This window comes from Diospyros lotus, chromosome 12 (assembly GCF_014633365.1).
Source record: "Diospyros lotus cultivar Yz01 chromosome 12, ASM1463336v1, whole genome shotgun sequence".
In the NCBI taxonomy this organism is placed as follows: domain Eukaryota; kingdom Viridiplantae; phylum Streptophyta; class Magnoliopsida; order Ericales; family Ebenaceae; genus Diospyros; species Diospyros lotus.
In genome coordinates this window covers 7137224-7156401 of record NC_068349.1, presented here as the reverse complement: position 1 = coordinate 7156401, position 19178 = coordinate 7137224, and the positions used below count along the sequence as shown (strand labels likewise).

Sequence of the window (19178 nt, the reverse complement as noted above, 5' to 3'; positions counted from 1 at the left end):
AACTATTAACGTACAAAGCACTAGTGTTGTGCTTGTTTGCCATAAAATATTTTTCTTGGAGAGTGTTTTTTGAGTTTTATTGTGTTTGATATTAGGAAAATATTAAAATAAACAAAAATCACTTTCCAATCAATGTAAAATAAAAATCTGAAAATGACTTCCCAGATTGAAATTAGAAATTTACTTTCCAAATATACAAAATCAAGCAAAGGTCCATCGAGTGGTCGTCGCGATCCATCAAGCTGGCTCCATCTAGATTGTCCCTCGTGCATCTCCATCTTCATCATTTTCTGTCTCTATTCATCAAGCTCCATTTATGTCATCGTCTTTAGACAAATTCACATTTTCTTAGTTTGTGTGCGCGTCATCGTCTCTGCCTCTCACCATCGCATCTGGCTCCACCTTTCACTAGGCATCATTTGTTATTTGGCCTTTTCTCCAATTCTGTCTATTATGTGTTTATTATATTTTTTTATCTTTATATTATAAATTTGATAATAAGAGAACAAATATTGTAATTCTCTAAGGATGTGTTTGATTACTGTTGTTACACGATTACAACAATAAATTTATAAAATGGGAAACCACCAATGGATGACCCTCGTATGGCGTATCTGAGCGATGAGTGAGTCTCGTAGGGCGTTTTCGAGCGATGGATGAGTCTCTGGAGGTATTTTCGAGCGATGGATGAGTCTCCGGAGGTGTTTCCGAGCGATGGATGACCTATTAGAGAATAAATCAGTTAGGAGCGTGGGCGAAAGTCCCCGTGCGGACCCTCCGATGCCTAAGTTAGATCACCGTAGAAATTGAGTATTCGAAAGTAAGAGAGTAAATGCGAGAGTCAGAGATTGCATACCGAATGAGGGAAAGTGACCTCCTATTTATAGCAACAAGAGGGGCATCCATGTGTCGCGTGTTCCGAGTTTTGTGGCAAGAATCTCGGAGAGGCTTTGACCAAGTCTCGCGGGAATAGCCTTAGGCCGAGTTTCTTGGAGGCGGTGGCGCAAGGATAGGGGGCACGTGGCACGTGGATGTCAGTGCGGCGCCTTGGGTGACCCTCACCCGGGGGTTTGCACGAGTGCAGGCAAGGAGAGCACGAGGGGTCGTGCGTGCAAGTGCATGGGACCGGGTGCGAAAGGGGGGCGTGCGCGAGGGTGCGCGCGGGAGGCTGTGCATGTGAGCGGCTGCGCCCACGGGCGGCTGCGTGCGCGGGCGGCCGCGAGCAAGGTGTGCACGGCCGCCCGTGCATAGGGGGGTGCACTCGGGGGTACCTCACCCCCGAGTGACCCTCTCTCGGGGGGGAGGACCTCGCGCAAATGCGCGCGGCCGCCCTTGTGCAGGGGCGCGCGCGCAGCCGTGCGCACGCCCAGCTGTGCCCGCGCAACTGGGCGCCCCCGGGCGAGGGCACTCAGGGGTACCTCACCCCCGAGTGACCCTCTCTCGGGGGAGGATCGCGCGCAAATGCGCGCGGCTGTGCACCCGCAGCCGTGCGCACGCCCAGCTGCGCCTGTGCAGCTGAGCGCCCCCTAGGGGGGGCACTCGGGGGTGGCCCCCGCAGGCTAGGGGCGCGGCCTTCGCCAAGCAGCCGCGTGCTGCTTGGCCGTGCGAGCGCGGGGCTGCGCGAGCGCGAAGGGTCGCTCTAGGTGCGCCCGCGCCCCTGGGTGGCCTCCTTTGGTTACCCAGGCCGCCACGTGGCGCTTCCTCAGGTCGCCACGTGGCACTTTTTCGGGCCGCCATGCTTGCATCGCTCTTCAGTATCTTCACGCATAACAATTGCTCCCTACTCTTTCTGTCGAAAATCTCAGGAGAAAGAGTATTTTGCTTATGCTGCAACTCTTTTTACAAGAGACCACTTTCATTTCATTTTGAGGAGAAGGTTTTCTTCCGTATCCGCCTCTTCTAAGTCTTTCGGCTTTATTCTTTCTACAGTGTCTTCTCAGGACCACTATAAAAGGATGACTTGGTCTTTCACTTTTTTCATTGCTCAACTACTCACTCGTAAGGATCCTCTCAGCGTCCCAAGCTTCTTCACGGTATACTTCTTCATCCATGGGTCTAATTGCTGGTCGTAGCTTCTCGTAACCCTCATCCATGGGCCTTGTTATTTACCTCATCCATGCGTGAGTCTACTCGTGGGTTTCTTTATTATCTAAGCGTGACCCTCACCCATGGGTCTTGCCTTTAGTCTTATGTGACCTCACCCATAGGTTTAATTATTGGCCTTATCCATGCGCGAGTCTTCTCATGGGTCTCTTTACCATCTAGGTGTGACCCTCACCCATGGGTCTTGCCCTTAGTCTTTTGTGACCTCACCCATAGGGTTAATTATTGGCCTTATCCATGCACGAGTCTTCTCATGGGTCTCTTTACCATCTGGGCGTGACCCTCACCCATGGGTCTTGCCCTTAGTCTTTTGTGACCCCCAGGAGTCATAACTCGCTCGAAAAATTTGCTTTTCGCAGCCGCGCCTTAGGATTTAAGCACTCAACATGGGCCGTTTTAAGAATGCTTTACCACCTCCACCTCCTGCTCCCAATGTATATATATCTTTGGGACGACGGTCTTCGGTGAAGGGGAGAGAATTAGCTGGGATACAGTCTCGTTTCCATATCCCAATTGATCATCATATTAGACTTCCTACGCCTGAGGAGACAAGTACCGCTATGGTAGGGGGACATGGCTTCGGGGTATATTTGGCTTCTTTAAGAGCAGGTCTTCGTTTCCCCTTGTCTAGCTTTGGCATGGAGTGGCTCGATTATCATTGCATTGTCCCTGCTCAACTTCATCCTAACGGTTGGGGTCAGTTAGTTGGATTCACCATCCTTTGCCATATGATCCAAGTGCCTCCTTCCATAGAGTTGTTCGGTTGCTTCTATAGGTTGAGGAGGGTCGAACGGAGGGGCGTCTTTTTCACACTTCAAAGGATTGTGGGTCTATCTTCTCTCTTTCAAAAGCTCCAAAATAAGGTGGACTTCGAGTCCCGATGGATTGTGGTCGAGCCTCTTCCTAGCTGGAAAGCACCGCTTCGTTGGTGTTGGGATAACGAGCGGGACTTTTGGTCGGAGAAGCTTGATGACATCGGGATTTCCCGGGCTGTCTATCGCCGAGTAATTGAGAGATTATGTGCCCTTGGCACTTGTAATCTACCCGACCTGCTTACCTCAGAAAATATTGCTGCCGCAGGGTGGGGTGTTCGGCTTGAAGACATGCCCGGGACCTCCACTCTCGCTTTTGTGCCACCACTGGCTATGCCCGAGGACGCCTTACAAGTTGAGGAGGAAGAGGGCGGCGAGGAAGAGGACGAGGGCCCCGAGAAAGAGGGAAGATCTCTAGGGAGTATGGTCTTTCTTGGTTATTCTTCTTCTGAGGGTAGACCCCCAAAATTGTAGAGATTATCCATGCAAGTGGTTGACTTTTATCTCTTGTTTTGTAGACGATATGAATATATTCAAGGAACAAACGCTCAGACGACGTGGTAGGAATTCACAACAGGCTGGCGAGCAAGATCAACAACCTCCTCCTCAAGCGCCCCATGACTTGTCACAGGGGCCTCCGTCTGACACTCCCGATCCTAGCCTTCTTCCTCCGCCAGTTCCTAGCTCGTCTCGAAGGCGTCTAAAAGTGAAGAGGTCCGAGGTGAGTGTCTTGCCCAGCCTTTCTTGTCCTAAACCCTCGGTTCCCACTTCAGGCCTTTCCATGTTAGACCTTTCTGTCCCCGAAATCGCCATCGGGGAACCAAATCTAACCAATGCCTCTGGCTCACGAAGAAAGGGGACTGGCAGCTCTCGCTCTTCTTTTGGCAGCGAGCTCGATCGAATCAGGGAGGAGAGTCGCCAACCTTTTGTCCCTTTTCGTAGGGATCGACGAAAGCTAAAGGCTGAGCTCCCAGACTTTAGGCCTATTCTTCCTCCCATCGCTGAACCTAGACGGAATTCCGTGCCAATTCCTAACAGCACTAGAGTGAGGGGTGACCACTTCCAGGTGCAGCCCGGGCTGATTGATTCAGATTCTGTAAGGGACCCGGGGGTGGGCGCCAGGATGATGTACGCTACCGTGCTCCCTCAAGATGAGTAGAATTTTTTTGGCAATTGGCCTAGCGTTGCCAACTCTCCTGAGCAAAAGATTATTGAGATAGGATGCCTTTATTGTGCCTATATGTTGTATTTGCCGTCTGACTTGGTTGTTGGTCTTCTAATACATTGCTTACACCCAGGGGGTTCAGGGGTTGGTGATATCCAATGCTATCGGGAGAGCTTATCATCATCGAGCAGAACAAGAGAAAGCGGAGGCAAGAGAAAACGCGATGAAGTGGAGGGATCACGAGCGTTGCTATCAAGCCGATATCAGAAAGCTGAACCGAGAGGTAGAAGACATGCGTTCCAAGCTGGCGGAAGCTGATGGTGAATCATCAAGCATAAAGGGGGAGATAGTGGATCTCCGAAATAGCAAAGAATCGCTGACGAGAGAGCTTTTAGGAGTTAAGGAAACTCATGAAAACCTTTTGCAAGAGCATTCTTTGAGGGTAGACGAGCTTGCTCGTCAGAAGAAGCAATATAGGTCGCTCAAGGACCGAAGGAAGGAAGAGATTTTAGCAGCACAGGAGAAGGCTGTGAGGGACTATCGCCTTTCAACGGACTGTCAAGAGAGAAAGATCAGTTATGGGGGCTACTTTACGATGTATGGATTCTATCTCGCACGCTCGCATCTGGAATTAAAACGCCCAGGAGAACAGTTCCCTGAATTGGTCTATACTGATGAGGTTGAGGAGTCTGATGTTCCTGACTGGCGAAGATATAATGATCCTGACCCCACTAGTCCCAGGGCTTATTTGAATGCTCGTTTAGTTGATAATCTGGAGAACTTGTCGGGGCCGTGGGAGCCGTATGCCTTTGCCTCAGAGGAAGTGGAGATGACAGATGCCCTACCCACAGCTGATGACACAGTTATTGCATCATCGGGCCAAGGAGAAGGGGAGGCCCCATCTGCTCCGAGTAGCGGTGCTCCCAGTTCTGGCAAGAGGAAGCGGACTTAGAATAGACCCCTTTTTTTTTTTTCTTTTTTTTCTTTTTTTTTTTAAGAGTGTAGTAGCTTTTTCTCTGTTGAGTGAAGTATCTTTTATTTGCATGAATAAGATTCGTCTCTCAACAATGGCTGCATTTCGCTGGTTTTCTTCATTATTGCTGCCCACAGAGGGTCTGGGATTTTAGGTCGTTACCATTAGGTGGACTATGGGCATTCAGGCCCTTAGTGGTCCTTTGGCAATTTCTTGACCTCTTGTTATCAAGCCAGGTCAATTAAATAGACTGGCGGGATAGTTTGCGTTTTCAATATTGACGAGTTGTGCTGGACGTATTTATTACTTTGCTGGCCGGGCCACTTGGCTTTGAGGCAGGGCAACTATTACATTTACCGGGCCAATTGAGCCATGCTTTTCTCATGGTGCACTGCATGGCAGGGCCCTACGTATTACTATCGGGCTTAGTAGGGCAACCTACTAGCGGGATATTAGTTTACACGCCAATTTTCACTTCCGGGCAAGACTTGTTATACCACTTTGCGGGGAAGTAAAGAGCTCTCTTCTCCCTTGTCTGAAAAAAAAAGGAGATACACGTATTTTACGTGGTTCGGCAAAATGTGCCTACGTCCACGGTCCCTCGTCGGGTTCATATTATTATTGCGTTACATGTCAGGAGGAGAGTACAATTTTAGGTGATTTGTACTCCACGTTTTGCTCATGGTTTCGCCTTGGAGTGTTTAGAGAATACATGTACTAGGGCCTATCATTTTTTGAATGCGATATGGCCCTTCCCAGTTTGCCCGAAACTTTCCATCTTCTCGGAGTGCATTGGTGATGATCGACTTTCTGAGGATCAAATCTCCTTCCTTGAGAGGCCGGCTCTTTACTCGAGAGTTGTAATAATGGGCCACCCTTTTATGATAGGCAGCGATTCGCACAGCTGCCCTGTCTCTTTGTTCCTCGATGAGATCAAGATTTTCTTTCAGTGCATCAGAGTTATTTGAGTTGTCACTTTTATCATAAGCGTCCAATCGGGGTGACCTGCACGAGATTTCTACTGGAATCAAAGCTTCTGTCCCATACACCAAGTTAAAGGGCGTTTCGCCCGTTGAGACTCGGCTGGTTGTTCGGTAGGCCCACAGGACGGTAGGCAATTCATCCACCCATGCTCCCTTTGCGCCTTCCAGCCGAGTTTTCAAACCATGTAAAATTGTTCTGTTGCTAATTTCGGCTTGTCCGTTTGCCTGGGGATATGCCACTGAAGAGATCCTTAACTGAATATCTAGGCCTTTGCAGAAAATTCGAAAAGAATCACAGTCAAATTGCTTTCCATGATCAGTGTTGATGATTCGTGGGACACCAAACCGGCATATAATGTCTTTCCACACCATAGCTTCTACTTTCCTGGCGCTGATAGTGGCTAGGGCTTTTGCTTCAATCCACTTGGTGAAATAATCTGTTGCTACCAGAAGAAATTTTCTTTGCCCCGTAGCTCGTGGGAATGGGCCGAGAATATCCAGGCCCCATTGAGCGAAGGGGATAGGCTGTAATGTGGGCTGTAATTGCGATATTGGAGTGGAATGAATCGGAGCATGCCTTTGACATTTATCACACTCCCTGACCTTCGTTTGGGCATCCTGTTGTAATGTGGGCCAAAAGAAACCGGCCCTTAGGATTTTGGCTGCTAGGGCCCTTCCTCCCAGATGCTCACCGCATATTCCGCTATGAATTTCAGCCAAGGCGTAACCAGTTTCCTGGGGACCTAAGCATTTGAGGAGCGGCATAGTGTAAGCTCGTTTGTAAAGCGTTCCATTAATCACTGTGAAACGAGCCCCTCTAATTTTAACTTTTCTGGCCTCCTATGGGTCTGCTGGCAATTCTCCCGTGGTCAAATATTTGTAAAAAGGGATTTTCCAGTCGTTATCATTCTCAATGCATGCTACCTCAGGCTCGTTTATACTAGGTTGCTGAAGGACTTCTACATATACTGTTCTTCCAGTGGTTTCTTTGGTGGATGCCAATTTGGATAAGGCATCTGCATGACCATTGAGGGATCTGTTGATCTGCATTAACTGGAAACTTTCGAACGATTGTGCAAGTGTCCTGACTTTTTGTAGGTATTGTCCCATGACCGGTTCTCTAGTCTCGTACTGCTCGTAGTATTGTTGGACAATCAACTGAGAATCACTATGTGCCACCAATTGCGTTACTTCAAGCTTTCGAGCTAACTTTAGACCGGCAATTAGCGCCTCATACTCGGCCACATTGTTCGAGCTTGGAAAAGCAAATCTCAGAGAGTATTCAAGGGATTCTCCTTCTGGCGGGATAAGCACTACTCCAGCTCCACTCCCTTGTGAACTTGCGGCCCCATCTACGAACAATAGCCATTCTATTCTGTTATCTTCTTTGGGTTCTTTAGAGGGAGTACATTCAACAATAAAATCTGCCAACGCTTGCCCTTTTATGGCTTGTCTAGGCTGAAAATGTATGTCATACTCGCTCAACTCAATGGACCATTTGGTGAGACGGCCGGAACATTCAGGTTTTTGCAAGATGCTCCGCAATGGTTGGTTCGTCAGTACGTTAATGGAATGGGCTTGGAAGTACGGCCTCAATTTTCTAGAGGCGTTTAGCAAGGCCAACGCCACCTTTTCAATGAAGGGATAACGTGTTTCTGGGCCTTGTAGAACCTTACTGACATAGTACACCGGCCAGTCCACCGGTCCTTCCTTCTTGGTCAGCACTGCACTTACCGCTTTGTCACTTACGCCTAGGTACAAATATAGCGTTTCCCCAGTTTCGGGTCGGGTCAACAAAGGAACTTCTTTCAAGTATTCTTTTAATGCTTCAAACGACTTTTGACATTGCTCCGTCCACTCAAACTTTTTTCCTGCCCTTAACGTCTGAAGAAACGGGAGTTCCCTTTCGGCTGACTTGGAGAGGAAGCGTCCGAGAGCCGCTATTCGGCCTGTCAACCACTGCACTTCCTTAATTGATGTTGGGGGTTCCATATCCAATATCGCTTGAATTTTTTCAGGGTTCGCCTCTATTCCCCTTTGCGTGATCATATACCCTAAGAATTTTCCAGATTGAACTCCAAATGCACATTTTGCTGGGTTTAGGCGCATTTCGTATCGCCTAAAGACCTCGAGCACTTACGTTAGCTTTTTTACGTGCGATTCCTTCTCCCGACTTTTTATGATCATATCATCAACATAGGCCTCCATGGTATCACCCAATAACTCTTTGAAGACTTTATTCACCATGCGCTGATAGGTGGCCCCCGCATTTTTGAGCCCGAAGGGCATAACTTGGTAACAATATATCCATTTCTCTGTAATGAATGATGTTTTCTCCTGATCTGGAGGGTACATCATTATTTGGTGATACCCCGAGAAGGCGTCTAGAAAACTTAACAATTGATACCCAGATGTTTCATCCACGAGATGGTCGATCCGAGGCAACGGGTAAGAGTCTTTAGGACACGCCTTGTTGAGGTTAGTGAAGTCTATACACGCGCGCCATTTTCCATTGGGTTTTTTAACCATGACGACGTTTGCCAGCCATTCTGGGTATAAGACCTCTCGGATGAAACCTGCCTATAGTAACTTATCAACTTCATCTTCTAATGCTGACAGTCTATCAGGGGCAATATTCCTCTTCTTTTGTCAGATAGGCTTGAACTGAGGGTCCACATTCAGATGGTGACATATCACGTCTGGCTTGATCCCTGGCATGTCCTTTAGTGTCCAGGCAAAGACATCCAAGTTCTTTCTTAGGCACTCCACGATTTCTTCTTTTACCGATTTCGGAAGCTGTGTGCCAACATACGCCAACTTCTCGGGGTCTGCATCGCTTAAGTGTACTGCTTCTAACTCTTCCACTGGTTGGGGCTTGCGAGCAATCTCTTCTTCCAAGGATTTGTGTATAGCTTTCTCAGCAATAGACAAAGTTTCTTCTGTCCTTTTTCCTTTTGTAGATGACACATAACAGGACCTCGCCTTCCTTTGATCTCCCCGAACTTGCCCCACTCCTGAGAGCGTGGGGAACTTCATTAATAGGTAGCAAGAGGACACTACAGCTCTCATATCGTTGAGGAGCGGTCGTCCTAAAATCATGTTATATGCTGCTGAAGGGGCTTTGACCACCATAAAATTTGCCTGTCGGGTCACAGTTTGAGGGTCGACACCTAACGTGACTGGCAATTGAACAGATCCCGCCACTGGGACAGCTTCCCCAGTGAAGCTATACAAGGGAGATGACACTCTTTTCAATCGGTCAGGGGACATACACATTTGCTCGAAACAATTCCAATAGATCAGATTAACAGAGCTGCCGCTATCCACCAAGATTCTACTGACAGGGTGTTTGGCGACAATTGCGGAAATTACCATTGGGTCGTCATGCGGGAGTATTATATCTCCCCTATCAGCAGGGGTGAATGTGATGGGCTCCTCGTCTTCTCTTGTCTCCATCACTGAATTGACCTGATAGGCTTGACGAGCGTAGGCCTTTCGAGAAGAAGAAGTATCCCCAGCTAGAGTCTCGCCCCCAGAGATGACATGAATGGCTTGATGTGTCGGCTCATTGTTGGGGGGGGGTATAATTCTGTCTTCATTCTGTCGCAAATTTCGTCTATCTTGACCCTCAGGTCTTTCCTCCATTCTCTGCCAATCTCGGTCGTTTCTTCCTTCAGTCCTTACATACCTTTGCAAGTGCCCTTCCCGAATGAGCGCTTCGATCTGGTTTTTTAACTCCCTACACTGGTCAGTGGAGTGCCCTCGAATCCGGTGGTATCTGCAGTATTCTTCTTGATTTCTCCCCATGGGACGGTCTGGCTTTTTCGGAAGCTGGAGAAGGCCCGACCCCTCTACTGCTGCCAGTATAGTTGACCGGGGTTGATTGAGCCTAGTGTAATGATGGAATTGTGGTCCAACCGTATCTGACCTCTTGGTTCGTTCTTTTTGTTGATTCGGTCCTTCTTCATTATCTCGCTCTTTTCTTTTCCTTTCTCCATCTTCGTTTCCCCCTATCGTTCTCATCATTTCTGTGTGGAGTATGTACTTATTGGCTCTGACGAACAAGTCTGCTAAAGACTTCGGCGGGTCCAGAGACAATGATTCTTGCAAGGGGGTAGTCGTGTTCCTTGAAACATAGCGGACACAGCCATTTCTACAGGCAAATTGCAAATCTCAAGCGTGGCATTCCGAAACCTGTCCACGTAGTGACGTAGGGTTTCCTTATGCCCTTGCCGAATACTAAGAAGGTATGTGGCGTCTTTCTTCCTTTGACTATTGATAATGAATGCCTTTATGAACTCTGTTTTTAACTGCCTGAATGAAGAAATGGATGTTTCGGGTAAACCATTAAACCAGGCCCGAGCGTGCCTAGTTAAGGTTAAGGGGAATGCCCTACACATTATCTCATCGTCCCATCCATGAAGCATCATTAGAGATTCATAATTTTGCACGTGATCATAGGGATCGTCTTTGCCTGAATAAGGGTTTATCTGGGGCATTTTGAACTTTCTCGACAAAGGCTTCTCCATTACTTCTGCCACGAATGGTAGCTTTCCTCGGGATTGTTCCTCGGGAGCAGGTAATAACTTATTCTGTTGTAGTACCTGCTCTATCATTTTTTTCATGTCGGCTGTCTCTCGTGCACTAAATGCGGTAGGGTTGTCATCAAGTCCATCTCTCTGTCTAGAATCCCGATCTTTTTCCATAGGGGTGCTGGCTACCATTTCAGAGTATCTTCCTCTTTGTGGGCTTCGCCTTTCAGTCTTTCGATGATCAGTTGCTCCTCGTTTTTCTCGTTGTTGAGAGATTTGGCTATGAGCTCCTCTAAAAGGGGATCTTGGTGGATCGTTTCGAGTATGGACATGTTGAGCGTGGTTTTCCGGGCTCACTTCTCTGTAGGAGCCATCCCCTGGTACCTCCTGACGTGCTCTGTGGGAGGGAACTGTCTCTGGCATAAACTTTCTTAATATCTCTGGGATTGTCCCGTGAGGAACCAAACTTTGCAAGATGCCCGCCATTTCCCGAAGGGCTTGCATTCCTTCAGAATGTTGCTGTCGTAGAGCCTCGTACTCCGCCCAAGGAACGACGGGTGGGACTTGTATCCCTGGGTAGGGTCCTGAGAGAACATGCGGGGTAGTAAGGGGCGGCACTTGAAGTTGTACGCCCAATGGATGAGAGGGCTCTGGAAGAGGTTGCTGCTGGTGAATGAGGGATGGCTGGCCCCCATGGGTGAGGGGCGGATGGCCCCCATGGGTGAGGGATGGCTGGCCCCCATGGGTGAGGGGTAGTTGGCCCTCATGAGCAGATGGATGTTGTTCTTTCGCTCGAGCGAGGGTCTCTTGTCGAGGTGATTGGGCACCCTGAGAGAGGGTCTGACGATTACTTCGAGTTTGAGCCATAGTGAGGAAATAGTTCTGTAGCTTTTTGTTTGCGTCTCCCACAGACGGCGCCAATTGTTGTTACACGATTACAACAATAAATTTATAAAATGGGAAACCACCGATGGATGACTTTCGCCCGCGCTCCTAACCGATTTATTCTCTAATAGGTCATCCATCGCTCGGAAACACCTCCGGAGACTCATCCATCGCTCGAAAACGCCCTACGAGACTCACTCATCGCTCAGATACGCCATACGAGGGTCATCCATCTGTGGTTTCCCATTTTATAAATTTATTGTTGTAATCGTGTAACAACAATTACATTACATGTTATTAAATTCTAGATAATGATTGTCTAAAAAATAAAAATCACTCCACTTCCTTGAAAAATGAATTTCATGAAAAAAAAATTTAAATACTTGTACTATATATATATTTTTCATAGAAAAGTTAAGAGTGTTTAATTATTTTCATATAAAATATGTGTATAATTACACATTTTTTATGATAAACATGTGTAATAAAACACATTCTAAATGTCGCCAAATACTGAAAATGGTTTTCAAATAATATTTTTAGATTATAGCCAAAATAACAGAAAACACATTTTAGAAAAACACTTTTTTTAAGCAAACGAAGCTTAATACTATGTGTAAGTATCACTAAGAGTGCCACAAATTGTTTTAGTAACATGAATATTTATGCCATTTGTAAAAAATGACACAACACTAAAAGACATGTCACTATAAACTGTTTTAAGTTACACTTTTAAATGTTACTAATAGGCTTTTTTCTTACAATGCAAGGACATACAGATGCCCTCATTGTATATTATGTGAAAAATCAGCTTTTGGTTTTAATTATACCCAGTATTACAATTTTTAACCAAATAAATCAAAATGGCCAACACAAAGTATTATTATATAAAAATACCATTATTTTTTAGGTTTTTGTTTACAAAACTTCATTACTATAAATCATGGTTAAAATATTTATTTATTTATTTATTTTGTTGAACAATAAACCATGGTTTTAACTTTTAAATCGTTAATGATGTGATTCGTGTTATGCTCGTACAAGCAAAAAAATAAATTAATTAAATTAAAAGAATAGAATTTTTATTTTTTTTTATTAGTTGAACGATAACCATTTATGTGTGTGTAAATCATAAGTTTGGAATGAATATATAAAAATTTATTTTGCCACTTGCCCTCATGAATATAGTTTTAAAATTAATTTAAAAAATTATATTTGTTTAGTTAATGAACAAGATATAAAACTATTTTTAGAAATACAAATGCCACATTAAAATGAAAAACTTAGAAGTTAGTAGTTGAAAGTTAAAAATTTAAAATTTAAAATTGAAACTTTTATCTTTTAATAGTTTCCCTTTTATAGGCTTTAATGATCTAATTCACTTTTAAAATTATATTAAATTTTATAAATATTAAAAAATTATAAAAAGTTGCTCATTCAATAAAAATATATTTAACATTTATTCAAGGTAGTTATTGGTTTTTTTTTTGTATGATGACTATATATAATTGTTTATAGGATATAAATATTTTCAGGTGATTCAATATAATTAAGATTGTCTAAATGATTACATTAATGATATTTATATACTTTTTATTTATTGCTATTATATTATAACGTCTTCTTTATAATTTATAATTTTTAAAATATTAAACCTATTAAATTATATATCAAAAATTTTAAATCAAATTTGTAATATAAAAATGTATAATTTTTTATTTTAAAAAATAAATTTAGCTTAAGCCAAGTTGAGTTTACAAGACTGGCAAGTCAGGTCGATAAGTTGATGAGATAGCGAACTCAACTCAAGATTTTTTTATAATTGAGTTGTGAAGTTGTACCCTATTTATATAGTAAGCTGAGTTAAGAAAGTTCATGAGGTGTCTAATTGATCTGACATCTTTATAATATATCAAATTTGTTAAAACTTAATCTTGCCAAGTTAAATTAATTGGTATTGCTCTCTTAGCATGTCAACAATGATCTATGCAAAATAAAATCACTTAGATTATTGATAAATTATAACCAAGGATTTGTTAAATAACGACTATAATCAAAGGAAAATATTAATAGGCACAATTTCACAAGTATAAATAGGCATTAATGAGACAATGACCACCTCATTACCTTGTTATTGTGTTGTTTGTAGGCTAAAGGCATATCCAACCCCTTCTTCTTTTACCATTTAACTATTTTGCCCCATTAACATAAACAAGGACCTATTAGCCCCCTCAACTCTCAATTTTAAACCTATTATGTAGTTCAACTACTAATTTTGTAATAGCTACATACCTTAGTACAACAAGTATTGCGCGTGAATTACATATGCGGTCTGATGTGGGCCCCACATTGACTAAGCCAATGGAAATGTGCCATGTGTCTCGATTTGCAAGAGAGAAAGAGGGCCAGTGGGGGATAGCTGCCTAAAACGACAAAGAGATAGTGAGAGATATAGATAAAGAAAGAGCGAGACATATAGATAGAGAGAGAGCGAGAGATACAGACAGAGAAATAACGAGAGATGCGAGAGCGAGAGAGACCGACAGAAAGAGAAAGCGAGAACGAGAGAGAGGCAGAGAGAGAAAGAAGACGACCGTAGAAGAGGAAGACGATCGCCCGCCCCTCGACGCCATCGCCACCCCCGACTCCAATCGACGCCCAACGCCCAGATCTGCCTGCGACCCACCTCCCACATCGCCCCCAACCCCAATCAACGCCATCGCCCAGATCTGCCCACTCACGCCTGGTCGCTGCTATCGACGGCCTCCCAACCTCGGTCGACGCCTCTGGCGCTGCTAGCGACCATCGACAGAGAGAGCAAGAGCAAGAGGAAAGAGGCAGCGAGCGGGAGGTCGTTGGAGACAGGAAAGTCTAGGAATAAGGAAGAAGGAAGAATGAGGTGATGTGCTGCACGCACCTCAATCGCATGTGTAATATACGCATTGACCCAGGTGTCTATAAAATTCAAAATTAGAAGTTGTGGGGGTTAATAAGTTCTTATTTAAGTTAAGGGGGCAAAATTGTTAAATGGTGAAATATGAGGGGACTGGCTATGCCTTTAGCCATTGTTCATATGTCACACCATGTGACCGAAAAGGCACAGCAACGTGTGCATCTATGCCATGCCATGCACGACCATATGTGTGATATGTATGCTTTTTGTAGTTCAAAGTCTTTAGAAATGTCTCAATTAATAATTATCAAGAATGCTATGGCATTATCATTAATGGGCCCATTGGCAGGGAGTTCGTTGGCTGTGGGGGCGCAACCTCCTCCTGACTTAGGCGAAGGCTATAAATTAAATCCTTAACAAAGTTTTCGATTTTAATGATTAAGGTTTGGGTGTTTATTGCTTGAACAATTGTTCCTAGCCTTGGTGCTTAGGATCGTGGGCATTGGTTGTTGACTTCGCTTATGTGACTTGGTGCTACAAATATTAGGGATCTTTTCCTATACATATGTTATTGTTGACATAGATACATATATCTTTATTAAAAGTTAAAGTAATTTAACTAAAAAGATTTAAACTAATTGAGTTTGAAAATTTGATATTTTATCAAATAATGAAGACAAATGGCATAAAATACCCTAAACGTTGTCTTTTTTATCGTGTGACACCCTTAATTGAGATCCATCGTACCCCTCAACTATCTATTTTACAATAATTAAACACCCTTATGTTAGAAATGTAATGCTTGCAATCACTTCATGGCCCTCACAATGCTCGAGTTCAACTATGCCGATGCCCCCACTTGTAGAGATATGCCACTAGTAGCACTACCAGGGGCGGACCTTATGTTAAGCCCATGAGGCAGGTGTCTCAGGGTTCATAATTTTGTCAATTTTGAGGGAGCCCATAATTTTTGTTGCTATCACCTATGTTGCACGAAAATGGAAAACGTTTCCGATAGAAAACGAAAATGTGGAAACGAATATTTTTTTAAAAATATAAATATAAATAGAGTTCGAAACGGGAATAAAAAAAATATTTCAAAAACGGAGAAATAACTCTTATGAAATGTTTTCTAACAAAATAGGCTATCACTATGACTCCAAGCTTATTCCCTTTGTTCTTGTTCTTCCCCTTACAAAATCTGTCTCTGTCTCATTCTCTTCCAAGAGTATTGATTTTGTGATTTTGTTGGGTTATTAATAAATTTTTATTTTTTTAAATAATTTTTAGAATTAAAAAAATTAAATTTAACATTATCATTATTTAAGTGTGCTATGTATTGTGATAATAATTTTTTTTTTTTGTTAAGCTTAATCAATAGTCGCAAAATTATGTCTCCTAAATATATATCTAGAGCTAAAAAAATTAAAAAATGAAAATAGATGCGAGAATCATTAATATAATGTCAAATAGGTGACAAGTTTAAATATTTTAATAGTAACAAAAAAAAAAAAATAGTTAACAACTTGAATAAAATTTTAGTGAAAGAGCAAGACATTGTCAAGAAATTTCCTGAGGGGTCCATTTTTACATTTGACACAGGCCCAAAATCTCGGCACTGAGCGCCATCATCAGCACGCCGACTTCTAGCTCGATCTTCATGGTATTATTGGATGGTTCAAAATGTTCCACCGTTAGGTTCCATCTCAGCACGCAGTTGAGCTCCATGAAGTTGTTGGTGGACGCCGAGAATCCAAGGTAGAAGAACTGGTTCACCATCGATCGGAGATCGAGATCTGCCTTTCTGAGCACCGATTTGGCCAGCTTTGGCGGCATTGTGCCATTTTTGTCTTGTTGTTGGGCAATGTACACCTCAATGACCACCTTGATTTAGTCGTACTCAACCCAGATGTTGAAGAAATTGGCCTGGCCGTCGCCTGCGATCTCCATCTAGAGCAGCGTCGAGGAGGAGACTATGCCGGATCGGACGCCATTGATATCCAGCCTGACGTGGTTCGCATCTAGGTCGATGCCGTCGCTGTTCGGTGGGAATCTCAAGTCTGGCTCGACAACGAAGGCGAGGCCTTCATCAGGAATGGCATTGTTAATCTGGTAGATGTTGATGGGGAATGAGGTGTTGAAGGATGCCACCCTGTCGGCACCGGTGACGTTGGCGTTGGAACTGCCTTTGTCATAGCTTGAACCTTTTTCTTGAGCAAGATCCGGCTGAACTGGTGGGATAAGTACAGGGCGCCAGCGGAGTCAAGGATGACTTGGAGAGCTTCGTTGTTAATGGTGGCTGGGTCTTCCATGGCGAATATGCGCACTGTAATAGACAGTGTCCTTGAAGGTGCTATATTTGGCGGAGAAGGTTTTGAGTTTCTCAGTGGCCGCCAGGAGAGAGAGGAGGAGGGGGGTGGCCTCAGTGCCACCATGGAAGAAATGCCACACCTTTTGCCATGTACGATGAACCCACGCCTTCAAACCTTTTGCCATGTAGGATGAATCACACCTTTAAAGCCGCTCAATAACACAGACTCGTGGTATTTATTGTAGTACCATGCTATTTGTACATAAGCTAATTTACATGTGAGTTGTGAGTTTATAGGTAAGATGAAAAATCTATTTTATTCCCATTTCTCTTTATCTCAATGACTATTTTATTCCTTTCTATTCTCTTTTTCCCTCTTATCTCCTTTCTCTGTCTTCTCCTCCCCCTTTAGCACTGCCCGCCGCTACCTCGCCTGATCGATTACCGACGATCGCCACTCGCCTTTTGTGCCTCGCCTCTCGCCTGGCTGAGCTTGCCTCTCGACCAGCGAGGGGCAAGAGGCGAGCGTCGGCCGTTAGCCGAGCAAGGCAACGACGGGCGACAGATGGTGGGCAATGATGCAGAGGCAGTGGTTGAAGGGGAAATGGGAGAAAGAAAGAAAGAGAAAGAGAGAGAGAAAGAAGAGAAGAAAAGAGAAATCGTGAATTTATCACGATAAATATTCAATTTATCAAAATAAATTCATTCTGTAAACCCATTTGTGAAGCTATTTTTGTACAAATAGCATTATCCTTTATTGTATGAATGTATGGGTGTATAATTATAATTGTTGTACAATTAGATAGTTTAAGGATAAAATAGGTCAAAATCTAAGTAAAGAATGTCAATCGACCAAAATAACAATGCTCAGTTTTGATGTTTTTAACCAATAATGAGCCCTTAATGACAAACTAGGTTAGCTAATAAAAAACATATATAATTAGTTATTTTATTTTTTTATTACAATAATTAATAATTATTGAAATGGTGACAAGATAATATAGGTAACTAGATAAGAGATTTTTTATTTTTTTATTATGCCTTATTATTGGCGTCCTTAGTCACCCCGTTTCAAGAGCTACACTGAGAAGATAAATTGAGAAATGTGCTCGATTGATCGGGATAATAGGTTTTGACACCACTAATGTCACTCCCAATATCCTATCCCAGAAAGAAACATTATTCTTCTCCCAAGAATCGAACTCACATTGGAAGTTCCCAAATAAACTTTCAACCTGCCCCTTTACCACTCGATTCTGTCTTGGGGTAGATAAGGGATTTCTTTACTTGTCCTTATAATGGTATTTTTATTGTCAAGATATTTTTATTTTATATTTTATTCTTAAATTTATAAAAGAATTATTAGTCTTGTAATCAATATATTTATAAATTAAATAACTTCACATATTAATGCAAAATATTAAAAAATTAACAACTGCAATGTTTTAATACATTAAGTGATAAAAAAAATACTACATTGATTTATTAGTGGCAAGATGAAAGGTAAAGAAGACATAATTAGGTTAGACTTCAAATTTGTAAGAATATGTTTAATTTAGATTTGTTTTTAAATCTATAAATTATAATATATAATTCAACACACTAAGGTGGGTTTGATTGCACACTTTTTCCATAGAAAATGGTCAATTTCCACCCAAATTCTAGTTTTTGAGGTGTTTGATTGGCCAAATTTTCCAGGTAACTTATTTTCTCACTTTCAATCACGTGATGCCTATTTGCCACTTTTGCTGGAAAACATTTTCCTTGGGGAGGCTGGAATTGATTTTTCAGAGAAATGGAAAATCAAGCAAACTAAAATCTTGAGTGAGAGAGAGGGCGAGGCGATCGAACAAGAGGCAGGGCAAGCTGAGCTAGTGAGGCAATGGCTACAGAAGAAGCCCAGCAGTGATGGCGAAGAGGGAAGCTCGGCAACGATGGCGATAGGGGAAGCTCGACCAGTGACGACGATGGCAACAGGAGAAGCCCGACAACGATGGCGAAGGGGAAAGCTCGGCAGCAATGGCGATAGGAGAAGCTCGACGGCGATGGTGAAGGAGAAGCGGAGCGATGGCGAAGGAGAAGCACAGAGATGGCGAATGGGGAAGCTTGGCAACAATGGCGATGAGGGAAGCTCGACGGTGATGGTGAAAGAGAAGCGGCAATGGCAGTGACGACAACCCTTCCCCTTCGTCTTTTTCCTCGTGACATTTGCAGCCATAATTTCATATATATGCGTGTGTATATATATATATATATGAAAATCAAACACCAAAATTAAAGAAATTTAATAATTTCTAGCTAGAAATTTAAGCTAATCAAACATCTTCAATTGGCTTTTTCCTTGGGATTTAATTATAGACAATTTAATTACTTAGAAAATATTTTCTTTCCACCATAATTCCATGTTAGCAATCAAATACACCCTAATATATATATATATATATATAATAATAATAATAAAAAAAAGCGGGAAAGCAAATGCAATCTGGCGGGAAACCTATAACGTTAGTATGCTCACGAG

At 43.3% G+C, this 19178-nt stretch overlaps 1 protein-coding gene across 1 annotated transcript; it reads right to left on the bottom strand.

Moving 5' to 3' along the window:
* Nucleotides 1-8685: 8685 nt before the first annotated feature.
* LOC127786825 (uncharacterized) lies at nucleotides 8686-10062 on the bottom strand. Its single transcript, XM_052314512.1, has one exon. It carries the CDS (start codon nucleotides 10060-10062, stop codon nucleotides 8686-8688), a length of 1377 nt encoding a protein of 458 aa, XP_052170472.1.
* Between the last annotated feature and the right edge of the window lie 9116 nt (nucleotides 10063-19178).

Coding starts and splice junctions, on each gene's coding strand:
- LOC127786825 (XM_052314512.1), bottom strand. CDS start 10,062: ATGATGAGAACGATAGGGGGAAACGAAGATGGAGAAAGGAAAAGAAAA.